At 54.8% G+C, this 17,094-nt stretch overlaps 1 protein-coding gene across 1 annotated transcript in view; it reads left to right on the forward strand.

The window, feature by feature from the left end:
* The window catches only part of SULT2B1 (sulfotransferase family 2B member 1), a 60,471-nt gene that overhangs the window by 30,637 nt on the left and 12,740 nt on the right, over window positions 1-17,094 (forward strand). Inside the window, exons 3-4 of the mRNA XM_040457938.1 lie at window positions 12,508-12,633; window positions 16,829-17,040. Of these exons, the coding sequence (XP_040313872.1) occupies window positions 12,508-12,633; window positions 16,829-17,040 (338 nt within the window). The remainder of the gene's footprint in view (window positions 1-12,507; window positions 12,634-16,828; window positions 17,041-17,094) is intronic.

Below are 17,094 nucleotides of genomic sequence, written 5' to 3' on the forward strand. Positions count from 1 at the left end.
TCCCGGTCACCCCAGGCTTTGCTGTTCCCTCCCCGAGGCGTGTCAGCCCCACCGTCCTGTCCCTGGACGCTCCACCCACACCCTCCTTCTGCCTGTCCCCCCACGCCTCCTCTCCCACCACCCCCAGCCTCACCCCAGCCTCCCTGTCTCCGGTCCTTCCCAGAGCTGCCCCTCCCCTCCCCCCAGTCCCAAGGTTTTCTGGGCCCTGGTGGTCAGGCCTCCTGCCTGTACCCCAGGACTTCACATTGCTTGGCCACACGCCTCACCTTCTCTGCCCCAGTGCCTTTGCATGTTCATTTCCTCTGAGGATTCCCGGAGAAGTCTTTTCTCATCTCCAAATCCACCCGTAGCCATCCCCAGCTCAAGTTCCCTCTGTGGCTCCCTAGCGCCCATGCTGATGGTGTCTAAAACGTTTGAGACACAGATTTCTCTGTCCCAGAGAAATCCTACTCTGGAGCAGAAATACTTACTAGAGATCAAGACGGAGCTGGCTGTAAAATGGGGGAGTAGGGCCGGGGTCTCGCCGTTCGCCCTGCTTCTTCCGTGGGAGCTCCTCTCCGCACAGTCCCCACCTTCCTCAGTGCCTGAGCCCCATCTGGTTGCCTCCACACCCGCTCTCTCAGGGGCCTGGACCTCCCACCTTCAGGCCTTTGCATGTTTCCAAACATTCCTTTGCCCGGGGACGACCTCTCTCCCGCAAAGTCTTTCTCCCCCAATTTCGGATCCTTGGTCCCTGACCACACTTCCAGCTTCAAAGGCATCCCACGCAGCAAGCCGTGGACAGTTCGCGGGTAGGGACAGAGTTGGGCCACCCCGGGGCCCCAGCAGGTCTCTGAGAAGGATGTCCAGGAATGAATGGAGGAAAAATGAGGCAAGCCCCGAGCAAGGATGAGGCAGGACCAGAAGGCAGGCGAGCAGGGGAGAGGAGGGGCAGACAGCAGGCAAGTCTGGATCACAGGGGAGCAAAAGGCAGCGGGACATTCCCATGGGGACCCTTGTTACGCAAGTGCCACACGAGTGGCATGTCCAGCGAAAGGAACGAATCACAGGACGCCAGCTGCAGCGTGATTCCATTTTTTTTTTTACCAACCCCCCTAAACCCAAAAAGCCGATATCTCGCTGTCGGAGTACAGGCACTCAGGACAAAAGTCTCTTTAAAAAAGCGAGCCGCGGGGGACGGCGGGGGCGGGGCTCGGTCCGTTGAGCAGCCGCATCTCAGGTCATGATCTCGCGGGTTCGTGGGTTCGAGCCCCGCGTCGGGCTCTGGGCTGAGGGCTGGGAGTCTGGCCGGCTTCGGATTCCGTGTCTCCCCCCCCCCTCTCTCTCTCTGCCCCTCCCCCCACCCCCGAATAAAATAAACATTTAAAAGAACTAAAACCAAGAAACCAAAAGCAATGGACAAGGATTTCATCGGGATAGCGGTTGAGGAGCCCAGAGACACCCGCAAGGCCACGCTGCTCAGAATGTTCTCGTTCACGGGGTTTGTTAGAAACCAAGCCTTATAAATTGTGTGGGCGTCCCCTGTACCCAAAGGGGGTCCTGAGGGCAAAGTAAGAATTTGCCAAGGGAAATGTTAAAAGCGGGAGGCAGGCAGGACGCGTGGGCAGTTTGTGTTCAGCGAACGGTCCGTGGCGCCCAAGGCGACACAGGCCCAGGGGACGTTCGTCCCTTTTCACCCTTGCTTATGCGCTCACCGTGCTGGGTGCCTGCCACACATTCAGCCACTTCGCCTTCACAACAAGTGAGATTAACCCGCGCAGATGACTAGCTCTTATCATCCCGTTTATGGTTGAGACACCGGAGGCCCAGAGAGGTTGAGCGAGCTGCCCGAGGTCACACAGCTGCCAAGGAGGGTGTAGCCAGGATTTGAACCGAGCCTGCCCGACTCGCAGGCCCTGGCTGGGATGAGCAAGACGAGGAAGGGGAAGCGGGCCCCAGCCCAGACCGGAGGCTTAGTAGGCCGCCTCCTGTGCTCCGCCACATTTCCGGGCCAGCCCCTCCTGGAGGGAGTCAAGGCCAGGGGAAGCCAAGCAGGCATTTGGACCTGTGGTTACCACCCCTCCCTCCCTCTGATCTTGGAGAGCCTCGTGCAAAGCCCTTTCTGATCTCTGCCTCTTTATGGCTGAGGTCCCCAGGCCAGGTTTTACAATCCCGCCCTCTCCTTCCCTGGGGAGGGCTGAGCCACCCCAAAGCTTTTATGGCTAGAGCCCTGCCGGTCCCCAGAGCTGCTTGGCCCAAGGAGAAGGGGCCCGCTAATAAAAAGGTCCCGAGCAATAAACAAATAATAAGACATTGGGCCTTGTCGCCTGGGTGGAATCTGGGCCTCGGATTTGGGCAGAGGGGAGGGGACTCCGGGCCACCGCGAGTAAAGAAGGTGCCTTGGGAGACGCTCACAGCCACCCCCCTCCCCAGACTCCCACGTGCTCTTTAGGGGCCGGAAAATGGGAGCATCCGAGGACCCACTTGGAAAGAACTGAGCAGCCCGGTTTGCGGAAGGTGGGAGGGAGAGCGGTGCCTGGCGGGCCCTTGGTAGCATTGAATGCCGAGGCAAGGAGCGAGATGCTGGTGTTGCCGGTGAGGCCTGACCCAGAGGACTTTGCTACAGCGGACAAGGATGTGCCACATGGCTCGCTGGCTGGGACCCGCGGGGCAGACGGGGGGCGCTTGGAGCTGCGCGTCTGCGAAATGGGTGCAGAGGGGGTGATGCCTGGGGACGGGTCAGACCCGGGCGCTCTCTGCTGAGTCAGGGTTTCGGCGGTTTTCTCTCCTCCTTCTCCAAAGAAGAACGGTAATAATTACAGCCTTCCAGAGCATTCCCCATGCGCCAGGCCGGTTGAGGGCTTTGTGTGGGTCAGCTCCCTCCAACCTCACAACAGCCCTGTGAGGCGGCCGATGTGAGGATTCCCATTTTACAGGTGGGCAAACTGAGGCCCAGAGAGGACTCGTACATCTGAGCTTTGCTCCCGGGGCCTCCCCCCCAAGCCCCCCAGAGGGGACCTCAGAGGGAAAGAAGAGGCTGTCACCCACACGGGACCAATGAGTCTGTGGTCTGTCCACCCTCCAGACCAACGCTGTCCCACAGATGCACAGCGTGAACCCCCAGGTAAACATTTTCTAGTAGCCACATTAAAAAAAAAAGGGGGGGGGGGGCAAAAGGCACCGGCAAAACTAATTTCAATTTTGTATTTTATTTAACCCGCTATATCTGAGATGTTACCATTTCAACATGTAACCGATAGAACAAACTATGGATGAAATATTTTCCATTCTTTTCATACTACGTCTCTGAGGCTGAGCGGGTTTTTTTTCTCCAAGGAGATGCCAAACTCCCATCAGAAAGACTTGATGGGCATGTAGGTCTCGCCCCGTGGGGCCCCCCCGGGTGGCTCAGTCAGTTAAGCTGCCGACTTCAGCTCAGGTCATGATCTCGCGGTCTGTGAGTTCGAGCCCCGCATCGGGCTCTGTGCCGACGGCTTGGAGCCTGGAGCCTGCTTCGGATTCTGTGTCTCCCTCTCTCTCTGCCCCTCTCTTACTCACGCTCTGCCTCTCTCTGTCTCTCAAAAATAAATAAACATTTAAAAAAATTAAATACACAATTGAATAAAAAATAAACAAATTTAATAAACATTAAAAACAAAAATAGACCTCACCCCGTTACAGCTACTGAAAAGTCAATTCCCAGGCCCGAGTTGTTCCAAACCTGCCTAGAAAGTTTTCTCACAACCGAGTAAAGTGTCAGGGTTGCGGTTGAAATCAATACCAATCAAATAGAACTAAAAGGGCCCCTGTTATCACGGCCGCATTTCAAGGGCTCAGTAGCCACATGCAGACAAGCAGAGGTCATACTGGCCGGCACGGGGCGAGCTGTTTCCATCATCACAGAAAGTTCCGTTGGATGTATGTTGCAAGGGAGAGAGACAAAGGAGAGAGAGAAAAGTCAAAAGGAGCCTGTGGCTAAAGGCACAGCACACATAGACATCCGAGGTGTTCTGGAGCATAGAGTATATAGGGAACAATTAGAACTCGATGATGGGTACGGAACAACACCGGTCGTGCTGGTGTGGGGACCTAGGAGAGGTGGGGGCCGGTGGGGGCGCCATGAGTCTGCTGGCCCTTGAGGGACGAGGCCGGGGATACAGTACAAAGAGCTCTGAGAATTTGAAGGGAGTGATTCATTTCTTTAGCTAGATTTTTCTTTATAATTATTGTAAAAGTAATATATCAGTGATATATCTCACGTGTTTTTAAAAAACTATTTAAAAGTTGATATAAAAGTTTTTAAGTTTATTTCGTTTGAGAGAGAGAGAAAATACCTGGTTGTTTGCCCCAAGAAATGCGAACATAGGCAAGGACATTGCAACAGCTTTAGGCAGAACAGCCTGATCTAGAAACAGCCGTGAACAGGGGGATGGATGGATAATCACGCGGGGATTGATTCATGCAGTAGAATTCTACTCAGCTGCAAAAAAGGAAAAAATTCGAATATACACGCAGACACCAGAGAATGTTGAGGACGTTATGCTCAGCAAAGAAGGCAGGTGCCAGAGTGCATTCCATGAGATGAATGTTCTAGAACAGCCAAGACCAGACAGCTCAATTTATGAGGTAAATGCAGGACAGAGGTCACCACTCGGGCAAGGGCGGGGACAGATCAGGAAGAGACAGGAGGAAACTTTCTGGGGCCGTGGACTCTTGCATATCTTGATGGGAGTTCGGACTGTGTGAGGATGTGCGCTTGTCAAAATTCCCTTAAGATTAAGACATTTCTGGGGTGCCTGGGGGGGGGGCGCTCAGTGGCTTGAGCGGTCGACTTCGGGTCAGGCCATGGTCTCGCGGTTCGCGAGTTCCAGCCCTGCGTCGGGCTCTGTGCTGATGGCTCCGAGCCTGGAGCCTGCTTGGATTCAGCGTCTCCCTCTTCTGCCCCTTCCCCAGTCATGTTGTGTCTCTCTCTGTCTCTCAAAAATGAATGAACGTTAAAAAAAAAAAAAAAAAAAAGAGGGGCGCCTGGGTGGTTCGGTCGGTTGAGCGTCCGACTTCGGCTCAGGTCACGGTCTCACCGTTCGTGAGTTCGAGCCACCCCGTCGTCGGGCTCTGTGCTGACGGCTCAGAGCCTGCAGGAAATCAGTATTTTTTGGAAGGAGAGGAGAGGGGGAGGGGGAGAGGAGAGGAGGAGGGGAGAGAAGAAATCTGAGGAGCTCTGAGTGCTCACCCTGTGCCTATGTTTGCCTGTGCTTCTAAAATTTTTTTTTTTTAACGTTTTATTTATTTTTGAGACAGGGAGAGATAGAGCATGAACAGGGGAGGGTCAGAGAGAGGGAGACACAGAATCTGAAACAGGCTCCAGGCTCTGAGCTGTCAGCACAGAGCCCGACGCGGGGCTCGAACACACGAAGCCGTGAGAGCGTGACCTGAGCTGAAACCAAGAGACTGAGCCACCCAGGTGGCCCCTCCCCACCTCCTCCACTTAGATTTTCTAAAGAGAAAGACAAATACGCATGTGCCTCATTAAGCAAGTCTGCCGGACTTAAATGTACCCCCCCCCCCCAAGCGCCACCCACGTGAGGTGCTTAACCCAGTAGAAATTCAAGGAGGGTCATCCTCCAGCCCCAAGTGCTTTGGGCCATGTGGTCACATGTTTGGGGTCAGGTGCTTCCACCGGTGGTTTCAAAGTCCCCTGAGATGTCTCTGGCCCCACCAGCCAAGGGCAGGGGTGGGGGGGTGGCGAGCACACCACTGCCACTATGATTTAATTCAGAATTCAAGATGTACGGAAGCCAGGACGTGGAAAATTCTAGTCTCACAACTACCCCAGACCCAAACCACTATCTGTCCTTATTTGTGACGCATTTCGAAGGAAGAGGCACACATCAGAACGTTTCATTGGAACCGGTCCCATATGTGCTCGCGGGATTTTCTTTTATTTTTTTTTTATTGGGGGGGGGCAGAGAAAGAGAGAGAGACTCTTCTCAGCCTAAAGCCCCGACACAGGGCTGGATCCCATGACCCCAGGGATCCTGACCTGAGCCGAAATCAAGAGTCCAGATGCTTAACCAGCTGAGTCACCCAGCCGCCCTAATGGGATTTTATGTACGTATTTATTTTAAATCCTTTTTAAAGTTTTTTAATGTTCATTTATTTTTGAGAGAGGAGAGACAGAGCATGAGCGGGGGAGGGGTGGAAAGAGGGGGAGACACAGAATCGGAAGCGGGCTCCAGGCTCCGAGCTGTCAGCACAGAGCCGGATGCGGGACCCGAACCCACGTACCTGGAGATCATGACCTGAGCCGAAGTCGGATGTTTAACTGACTGAGCCACCCAGGCGCCCCAGTGTTTATTTCTGAGAGACAGAGACAGAGTGCAAGCAGGGGAGGGGCAGGGAGAGGGGGAGACACGGAATCGGAAGCAGGCTCCGGGCTCCGAGCTGTCCGCACAGAGCCAGACACGGACGCGGCGCTCGAACTCACGAACCACGAGATCATGACCTGAGCCAAAGTCGGATGCTTAACCCACTGAGCCACCCAGGCGCCCCAGTGGGATTTTCTTTTCATACACGATGTTTTACATCACTGATTCTTGGAGGTGGGACACGGGAGAAGAGGAATTTCCGCTCCCTCCTCCTCCCCCTCCTAGTGGGGCCTGACTGATTTTAAGAAGTCCATAGCCAAAGAAATTAGTTACTAAGTATGAAAAGGACTGTGAAAGAAGCAAACAGGATGCTGAGCCGAATAACAATATAACAATGCGCCTGGGGGGGGGGGGTTGTCTCCTGCTTTAGAGGGGGTGGTCTGCATAATTAAAATGTTGCCAAGTGATCTCCCAAAAAGGTGACTCAATAATCCCCCCGCCCCCCAACCCCAAGAGCGGGCAAGTGAAAAGCGCCTGGTTTCTCTCTGCACCGCGGCCAAGGCGTGAGTCATTGCACTGAGAAGGAGGTGCCCAGAGGAGATGGGGAGGCTTGCCCGGATGGGCTCCAAGCTTCTGGAATTTCAGGAGGTGAGGAAAGGCGCTCCCGCCACAGAGAAGGGCCCAGGCAAAGGCATGGGGCTGGGCTGGAGACCGCACGGTGTGCCCTGGGAATGGGGCACGGTGAACCCAGCTCGGGCTCGGGGAGTCTGGCAGGGCTCCCCCAGAGAAAGGCAGGTTGGTCACAGGCCCCCGCCATGAGTCAGCAGGCTGGCTGTTAAAAGCATCCTGCGGCCCGATTGCATTCCTCAAGGGTGGGGCCGCTCGCAGGAAGGGGGCGGTGCCCCTGCAGCCCCCCAAATCCCAGCAGCCCCCTCTCTCTCCTCCGCTTTGCACAAACCGTTCCCCGCCCTCCTGCTCCCCCCCCCCCATACTGCTTCCCAGGCCTCTCTCCGGTCCCTTCAGAGGACCCTCCCTTGACTCCCTTGATCTTAAATCGCCACCTTGGAGGAGGGGGGTGCTGGGTGGCTCGGTCGGTCAAGCATCCGGCTCAGGTCAAGATCTCAGGGGTGAGTTCGAGCCTTGCTTCGGGCTCCCTGCTGACAGGGCAAGCCCGCTTGGGTTTCGCTCTCTCTGTCTCTCTCTCTCCGCCCCTCCTCCCCTCTCAAAAATAAATAAATACACTTAAAATATATCTATACATAATCGCAGGCTTTCCCGCACACTCCCTAACCCCCGCCTACCCCACCTGCCCCCATCACTGTCCGATACACCACATTTAAAATGTTCGGGGTTCATTTTTGTCCACTCAAACACACACCACAATAGGGCTTTTTGTTTGTTTGTTTGTTTGTCCACCTACTCTGTGCCCCAGCCTCTGGCATACCGTAGGTGCTCAATAAATCCTCGCGGGCTGAATGGAGCAATTTGACCCCGTCTCGGGCAAGAAGGCCTAAAGCTTCCGGGGATATGGAGAGCTGTCTTTGGACATCAGACTGGAAGGCCCCTGGAAAAGAGGTCCCGGGGCCCCCCCCCCCCCCCGCCCCGCCGCTGCTCATTCTTCAAATGAGACCAGAGAGGCACAGCTTCTGTGTACATTCCTGCATAGCCAAGAAGGACACTGGCCAAAGGGATCTTTGCTACAAGACTGGATAGTGGACTTTAAGCATTTATATTAAAGAGGCTCGTTAAAGAAAAACATACAGGGGCGCCTGGATGACTCAGTCCCTGGAGCGTGGGGCTGCTGATCTCGGGGTTGGGAGTTCAAGCCCCACATCCGGTGTAGAGAGTACTAAAAAAAAGAAAAGATGGGGTGCCTGGGTGGTTCCATCAGTTAAGCCTCCACCTTCGGCTCAGGTCATGATCTCACGGTCTGTGAGTTCGAGCCCTGCGTCGGGCTCTGGGCTGATGGCTCAGAGCCTGGAGCCTGCTTCGGATTCTGTGTCTCCCTCTCTCTGCCCCTGCTCCTCTCTCGCTCTGTCTCTGTCTCTCTCTCAAAAAATAAGTAAACATTAAGGAAAGAAAAGAAAAAAAGATCGTACAGTAAAGTCGATTTGTGGGGGGGGGGAGGGGCGCGTTTAGGTTTACGAATTTTAGCGCCTGTATAGATTTGTGTAACCGTCACCAGCCTCAGGATACAGAACGGGTCCCATCCCCCCTCGACTCCTACCCCCACGCCCACATCGCGTCTCTGTACAGCTTTGCCTTCTAGAAAACGTCCCGTTGGTTTCCCGTTGGTTTCCCGTTGTTGGTTGCGACAATTAACCACACGCCCCTGTGGCTGCGAGCGGGTCAGAAGTCTGGATTCGGTGCCACTGCGCGGAGATCCCCGTGTCGGCAGGAGCGCGTCCCTCCTGGAGGCTCTTGGGAGAGAATTCTCCTTCTGTGCCAGCCCCCAACAGGCTTCCTGTGGTCTTTGGCTCTGGACTCCTTTTTGTGCCTCCAAGTGCAGCCACTCGCATCTTCCAAGCTCTCTCCTCGTTCCCTTCGGCTTCCCTGATCCCGGCTTCTCTCTCAGCCCCCCTGCCTCCCTTTTAGAAGGACCCTTGTGATTACATTTAGGGTCCCCTCCCCGGCCCCCAACAATCTCCCCGTCTCGAAACCCTTCCCGTAACCACAGCTGTCAGATCCCACTTTCCCACTAACACACTCATGTAGGCTCTGGGGACTGGGATGCGGACGTCTTCGGGGGCCGCTGTCACATAGATGCAATTCTACAGGCTGGGGGCCGAGTCTGGCTTCTTTCACTGGGCGCGGTGCCTTCGAGACGCCTCCATGGGTGGTCGTTCTCCGTGGCTGGTTCTCGTCTTTGCCAAGTAGCGCCGCACAGTGTGGACGTCCCCGTTTGCCTGTGCACCTGCTGAAGGATGTCTGGGGTGTTCCCACTTTGGGGCGATTGGGAACAGTGTTGCTATAAACGTGTGAGTGCGGATACTGGAGTGAACATACGACTTCGTTGCTCTTGGGTGAACACGCAGGAGAGGGAGAGAAGCCGTTTTAAAATGTGGGGGGGGTATTTATTTATTTATTCATTAAAAAAAAATTTTTTTTAACGTTTATTTTTGAGGCAGAGAGAGAGCATGAACAGGGGAGGGTCAGAGAGAGAGGGAGACACAGAATCCGAAGCAGGCTCCAGGCTCTGAGCCGTCAGCACAGAGCCCAACCCGGGGCTCGAACTCACGGACCGTGAGATCGTGACCTGAGGCGAAGTCAGAAGCTCAACCGACTGAGCCACCCAGGCGCCCCTATTTATTTATTTTTGAGAGAGACAGAGACAGTGTGAGCAGGGAAGGGCCAGAGACAGAAGGAGAGAGAGAGAGAGAGAGAGAGAGAGAGAGAGAGAGAGAGAGAATCCCAAGCAGGCTCCACACTGTTAGCACAGAGCCTGAAGTGGGGCTCGAACTCACAAAACCACAAACTCATGACCTGAGCTGAAACTTGAGAATCAGACACTTACCCGACAGACCCCCCCCCCCGCCCCCGCCAGGCGCCCCAAGAGAGAATCTCCTTTAAAATCTGCTTACATAGGGGCGCCTGGGTGGTGCAATCGGTTAAGCGTCCGACTTCAGCCAGGTCACGATCTCGCGGTCCGTGAGTTCAAGCCCCGCGTCGGGCTCTGGGCTGATGGCTCAGAGCCTGGAGCCTGTTTCCGATTCTGTGTCTCCCTCTCTCTCTGCCCCTCCCCCATTCATGCTCTGTCTCTCTCTCTGTCCCAAAAATAAATAAACGTTGAAAAAAAAATTTAAAAAAAAATAATAAAATAAAATCTGCTTACATTAAGATAGTTCAGGGAGGGGCCCCTGGGGGGACTCCGTCAATTAAGAGTCCGACTTTGGCTCAGGTCATTATCTCGAGGTTCATGGGTTCGAGCCCTGTGTCAGGCTCTGTGCAGACAGCAAAGAGCCTGCTTGGGATTCTCTCTCTCTGCCCCTCCCCTGTTCGTGCTTTCTCTCTCTCTCTCAAAATAAATAATTAAATGAAAAAAGATGTATAGTTCAGTGAGATATTTTAACATACAGTATATAATGCAATACAGTATGATAATAATATTCCCCAAGGAGTTTAATACTCCCGTGACCAAGGGGAGGCAGGTGAAGACATACTCGGAGAGGTTATGTGAAGTCAAACCCATGTCTCCTTGACCACCCCCCCCATCCCGAACCCCCCACAGCCCCTGCCCAGAAAGAGCACACCTGGAAAGAATCGAGTTCGGGGGCTACCTCATGGCCCTTGGTGGTTAGGGGCCACACCCGCTTGGGTACAAATCCCCGCTCTGCCCTCCGTAGCTGTGTGACATCAGCCCAGTGACTTTGCCTCTCTGTGCCTCCATTCCACATCTGTAACACGGCGATAGAAATACCACCCACCTCCTAGCTTTGTGGAGGGAATAAATGAATTCAGGCGCATCGCGTCGTGGGGATCGCTGTGCCAAGGGGGCGCTCTCAGCATTATTTAAAAAAAATTTTTTTTAAAGGTTTATTCATTTTTCAGAGACAGAGAGACAGAGTGTGAGCAGGGGAGGGCTAGAGAGAGAGGGAGACACCGAATCAGAAACAGGCTCCAGGCTCCGAGCTGTCAGCACAGAGCCCGTCTCGGGGCCTGAACTCACGGACTGCGAGATCATGACCGGAGCCGAAGTCAGCCGCCCAACCGACTGAGCCTCCCCGGGGCGCCCCAGCCTTATTTTTATTTCTTCAACGAATGCTGACTGAAGGGCTTCCCTGGGTATTCGGGTGCTTGGGATACACTGGGAACCGAGACAGAGGGAAACAAAAGAAAACAAACACCTAAAATCCCTGGTCTCCCGGAGCTTACTTCCCAGAAGGAAGGCAATCAACAATGAAAGAAACACGTAAACCTCGAGGGAGGGAGGGAGGGAGGGAGCCTCTCAAGGGCTCCAGAAAACGACGCAGGGGGAGGGGAAGGGGGAGGCTCAGCTATAAACAGGGCGGGTGGCCGAGGCCTCAGGGACGAAGTGCAGGGGTGATCTTGGAGCACAGGCAGGAGGTGAGGGTGCTAGGCACCCAATGGAAGATAGATCAGTCAGTGCAAGGGCTGTGGGGCAGGCCTGGGCCTGAAGGACCGGGAGGGTTTCTGACAAGGGAGAGTCAACAGCCTAGTTAGTTTCTAAACCATTCTGAGAACCGACCCCGGGGGGGGGGGGGGGGGGGCCGAGGTGCTCATGGCACGGGTCGTGTGCCAGGCACCGGGGATAAAATACTGCATGTGACGGACGCACTGTGGCCTCGCGGCAGAGGGAAGGGGCGAAGGTGCCTTGACAGGTACGGTACCGAGACCACCTAGGAAGGCGGCTGTGTGGCCTTAGGGAAACGCGTTAACCTTTCTGGACCTCCATTCCTTCTGGCACGAGGTGATGTTCTCAATACCCGCTTCATGGGATTCTAGAAGTCTGATAGTGTGTGTGTCCTCGGCTGAGAGTTTCTTCATGAGTGGGGCCCCCCCGGGTGGCTCAGTCGGTTGAGCCTCCGACTTCGGCTCAGGTCAGGATCTCGCGGTGTGTGGGTTCGAGCCCCGCGTCAGGCTCTGTGCTGACCGCTCCGGAGCCTGGAGCCTGCTTCGGATTCTGTGTGTCTCTCTCTCTCTCTCTCTCTCTCTGCCCCTCCCCTGCTCACACTCTGTCTCTCAATAATAAATAAATAAATAAATAAATGTTAAAAAAATTAAAAAATTAAAGAATTTCTTTATGAGTGCCCCCCCCCCCCTGCCTCCTCCCCTGCTGGAGGCAGAGGGAAGTCAGAGGTCTGAGGAGGGCAGATAAATGGGCAGACCCAGGCTATGCAGGGCGTTGAGTTCCGGGCTGAGGGGCTACAGCCAGGTGCGGGATGGGCAGGCGGGAGGGACTGGAGGCCACGAGACTGAGGAGGCTGGGTTGGGGCAGTGGGGACAGAGAAGGAGGGCCAGCGCCTGGCACACGGTGGGGTAGAAGGCCTCGGGGCCGATGCCTTGGGCCATTAGACTCTCGTGTCCGGGAGGGGGGGGGGTCTCCCGAGCAGGGCAGGCCAGGCATCTTCTGGGAGGCTCAGTGGGTCCTTGGCCAGCTGCCTGTCGTGTTGGCCGTGGAGCCCACTGTCTGTTTCTCCTGCAGGCCTCTGACCCAGCTCAATAGTTACCCCCATGCCTCTGCTCCCATCGAGCGACTGCTGTGGGGCACGTGGTGTGGGGACCCGGCGGGCTCGTCACCCAGCGAGTGGAAAGGTCACCCCGGGGCCAGGTTTGATTTACAAGGTTGGGAGAGAAGGCACACGGCACCTGTTCTAGGACACCCAGTGAGGTCCGGCCACGCGGGAATCGGGTGGGGGCTCCGTGGCCTCCACGCTCTAGCGCAGACGAGGACAGGGGACCAAAGTCTTGGCTGGAGGACTGGCAGATCCAAAGGACCGGAAGGGGGAATGATGCTCAGCGCGCTGGGGAGATTCGGCTGGAGGGTGGGGTGCGTGGGGAAGGGGGGACTGGAACAGAAAAACCTCTGCAGGGCTGAGGTTCAAATCCCAGCCCTGCCTGGAACTTGCTTTATGGTCTCCGCCAAACCACTTCCCCTTCCTAATCTTCCTTTTCTTATCTGTAGCCGTCATAACACGGAGGGACATCCCAACCCTACCCCGTTCGTGCCTCAGTTATTTATCGGATACTGATTCATTTATTGAGCGGTTGCTTGTTCTGGGCTCAGAGGGCACGGTCGTGAGGTTTGGAAAGAGAGCAGACTCTGGGCATCTCTAAAGGCCCGACAGGGGATTTTTGAAGGGCTGGGTACCGAGCACCACTGAGGCAGGGAAAAGGTCACAACAAAAGCTCTTTGACTTGACTTCGTTTTTTTCTAGGGAAATCCCTTCCTTCATTCACATGAATGAAGGAGCCCCCCACATTCATTCAGTTAGTCAAATACTGGCTGAGCACCAACCATGTTCCCCCAGGGCCTCCTGGGGTGGGGCGACGACCCCCCGATTTGCAGGTTGTAAACGCTGGGAGAGGGGGGAGGTCTGGGGGAGGGGGGCACCCTCATATTTATTCATGTGTGCAGTCACAGACTGTTTCGGGGACTCCTGACAGGCACAGGATCCGTTTTCCTGTCGCGTAAACTGGGGAGGAAATTTCTCCAAGTTGCTGTCAGACCAAAGACTGAAATAGCACTGCCCACTAAAGGGAGCTCGTTTCCGGAGTGGTTATCAGAAGCCAAGCGCTTAACCTAGATTATCCCTTTGAATCCTCGGGTGCGATTAAAACCATGGGGTAGAGATTACTATTATCCTCATTTGACAGATGAGGCAACCGAGGCTCAGGAGGTGAGATCCGCCGCCCAAGGCACGGAGAGAGCCAAGGCCCAGGCACTTGGCCCCCAGTCGGCCTGATGGTAACTGACCACCTCGGAGCGCCCACGCATTGGGCTCATCTGCCTAGCAACCAGTGACATCACCAAGCCCACACCCACACTCAACCTTTGGGGGGGAAATGACGTCATCACTGAGCAGTAAAGTGACCAAAAGGTGCTGAGGGCTTACCGTGTGCCCCTCCTCTGGACACACACAATGCCCAGCGTTTAGCTCTATTACCGTGTCTGGCCACGATAATTGTAGGAGGGCCCGGCTGACTCGGCTGATGGAGGACTCCCTCTGTGCCAGGTCACCCCGTGTTGGGTGTAGAGAGCTGACGGAGGACTCCGGGTCTCAGGGTTGTGAGTTTGAGCCCCGTGTTGGGTGCAGGGATTACTACTTAAAAAATAAAATCTCTTTTTTTTAATTTTTTAAAAATCTGTATTTATTTTTGAGAGAGAGAGAGACAGCGTGTGAGCAGGGGAGGAGCAGAGAGAGAGGGAGACACAGAATCCGAAGCAGGCTCCGGGCTCCGAGCCGTCAGCACGGAGCCCGACGCGGGGCTCGAACCCACGAACTGTGGGATCATGACCTGAGCCGAAGTCGGACGCTCAAGCGACCGAGCCACCCAGGCACCCCGAAAATCTTAAGAAAGCCCCCAAACAGGAATTCTCGCCCAGATTTATTGAATGCAGGGCTCCATTTTAATATTTTTGTGTCTACTGATGCATTATATTTTCCCACTGTCCTTATTTTGTAACAGAATCAGCAGGGGTTCGCTCCCCTGCTTGCTCCCCCCCCCAAAAAAAAATAAACAAACATTTGAAAAGAAACATCAGTGGTTTTAAGGTGAATAGATAAATAAATAGTTAAAAAATAAAATGAAGACAGGTGTTTTAATGGGAAGGATCCCCCCTCCCCCCCGCCCCCCCTCCCCTTTACTGCTTTGTTTATTCGTTCACTGAATACTTTGTTAAAGTAAAACACGGATCTTTGGTCAACAACTCAAGGAATTTTGCAAGGTAGGCATACCGCCACCAGACCCCCACCTGCCCCCACCCTGTCAGCCCCTCCTCCCAAGGATAACTGCCACCTGCCTTCTAGCACCTTCTACCTTACTGTCTTGTACTTGAACTTCCCATAATTGAAATCATGGGGTCTGGACGCTCGTGGCTCATCTTTGGCTCAGCCCCTTGTGTTTCCGAGTTTTCGTCCGTGTGGACCCCACCCCTCTTTATATAACAAGAGTATCTATATAACAGCCTCTTTACTATCCCGAAATGCAACCCGCAGGCAGTGTAACCTACTTACACACGTCCCCCCCCCACCTAGGCTTGGAGTCGCACACATTGGTTCCTCGCCTTAAGGAGGACCCCCTTCCAAGCGGTGTAAGCTTCCCTCCCTCCCGCAGAACTCGATCTGAGTTCTGAGCCGCGACACCGTGCTACTTTGCGTTGGTGTCCCGCTATAATACACGGAGGACAATACATTGAAATGGGGGGGGGGGGAGGGATGTTGATTTAGGGGGAGGGAGCAAGTGACAGCAACTTGTCTCATTTTGAAAGCTGACAGACCCTCCTAACGTTCCAGAAAAAGGACACAGAGTACCTTTCTGGCTTCATCCCCTTTGAACCTGTGTCTCCTCCTCCCGCACATACTTTCACGCCAGATGCCCTAGGACAGGTGAGGCAGCGATGGGACTTCTGGGAATTCCTGCAGCCAGCCGGCCTGCACGAATGCGACCACGCTCCCTGACTGCGGACCTGATAAATACCCCCAGGGAAACTCAGTAAAAAGTATCCCCACCTCTGTGTCACCTTACTGGGTTTTTTTTTAACGGTTATTTATTTTTGAGAGAGAGAGAGAGAGCCCGTGGGCACCCAAGTGGGGCAGGGGCAGAGTCAGAGGGAGACAGAGGGTCTGAAGTAGGGGAGGGGCAGGGGAGGGGGCGGACAGAGGATCCAAAGCTGGCTCTGTGCCAGGTCCCCCAAATGCCCACCCCCTCTCCCATGCCAGGGGCAGGAGACCCCCCGGGGGGAAGCTACGGTGGAAAGACACAGTGGGGTACGTGGATTGCTTTTAAAACAGCTCACCCGGGAAAATGTTACTTCCGGGTATGGCCCTGCGGTCGCTTGGTGGGGCTTTTTCGGAAAGGCAGCTCAAGTGAGGGGCTGAAGCTTAGCACTGTTTCAGTTGCAGGGGTGGGGGGGGGGTGCCTGGCTGGCTCACTCGGTAGGGGTGCCACGCTTGAGCCTGAGGGTTGTAAGTTCAAGCCCCGCCTTGGGTTGTAGAGATTACTTAAAAATAAAATCCTGAAAAAGAAAATAAATAAATAAAAGCATGTGTTAATTTCTTTAAAAAAATTTAAAAAAATAAGATCCTGGGAGCACCTGGGTGGCTCAGGCTGTTGGGCACCGGACTCTTGATTTCGGCTCAGGTTGCGATGTCCCGTTTCATGAGTTCAAGCCGCGCGTTGAGCTCTGGGCTGGCAGTGGGGATCCTGCTTGGGACTCTCTCTCTCTCTCTCTCTCTCTCTGTCCCTCCCCCACTTGCGCCCGTTCTTTCTGTCTCTCAAAATGAGTAAATAAACCTAAAAAAATGAAAAGGGCATCTCAGCCTCATGGTGACCCCTGGATGGGGTTTCATAAGTGGGCTTTGCCAGCCTTGTGGCCTTGCACAAAAGAGTGGGCACGACACATAATTTCTGTGGCTTCGATTTCCTCGTTGGTAACATGGCGGGGGGAGGGGGTGACTTCGCCTCTCCCTCGAGGGTTGGGCCAAAGAATCGATATAAGGAAACCACTTAGCCCCAGTTTGCAGATGTGAAGTGTTCCATGTTCCACCGGCTGTGTGGCTTTGGGAAGGTCACCCGACCTCTCTGTGCCTCGCTCTCTTCATTCCTTAAAGGGGGATGCTAATCACTGTCACCGCATAGGATTGTTGTGGGGTTCTGGTAAACCATTCCCAGTTGGCAGATGAAGAAATGAGGTTCAGGGAAAGTTTGTCGCCAGGATTCTCTAGCTAGCGGGGTACCCCTCCCCCGTCTCCCTGCTCACCGTCCCTCCTGCCCTGACATTTCTCTGCCGCCGCCCCCCCCCCCGCGCCCCCGGGGGTGACCTCAGTCCTCCTCTCCTCCCCGGTCCTCACGGTGTCTCCCCCATATTCCTACAGCCAGAAGTTGTCAGGCGAATACTTCAGGTACAAGGGGATCCCCTTCCCCGTGGGCATCTACTCACCCGAGAGCATCCGCATGGTCGAGAACGTTGATGTGCAGGACGACGACATCTTCATCATCACCTACCCCAAGTCAGGTACCTGCTGGGAGGGGTTGCTGGGGGTGGGGGTGGGGAGGTGGCCACAGAGGC

Source organism: Herpailurus yagouaroundi, unplaced genomic scaffold (genome assembly GCF_014898765.1).
Source record: "Herpailurus yagouaroundi ecotype Mexico unplaced genomic scaffold, PumYag 220, whole genome shotgun sequence".
NCBI lineage: Eukaryota > Metazoa > Chordata > Mammalia > Carnivora > Felidae > Herpailurus > Herpailurus yagouaroundi.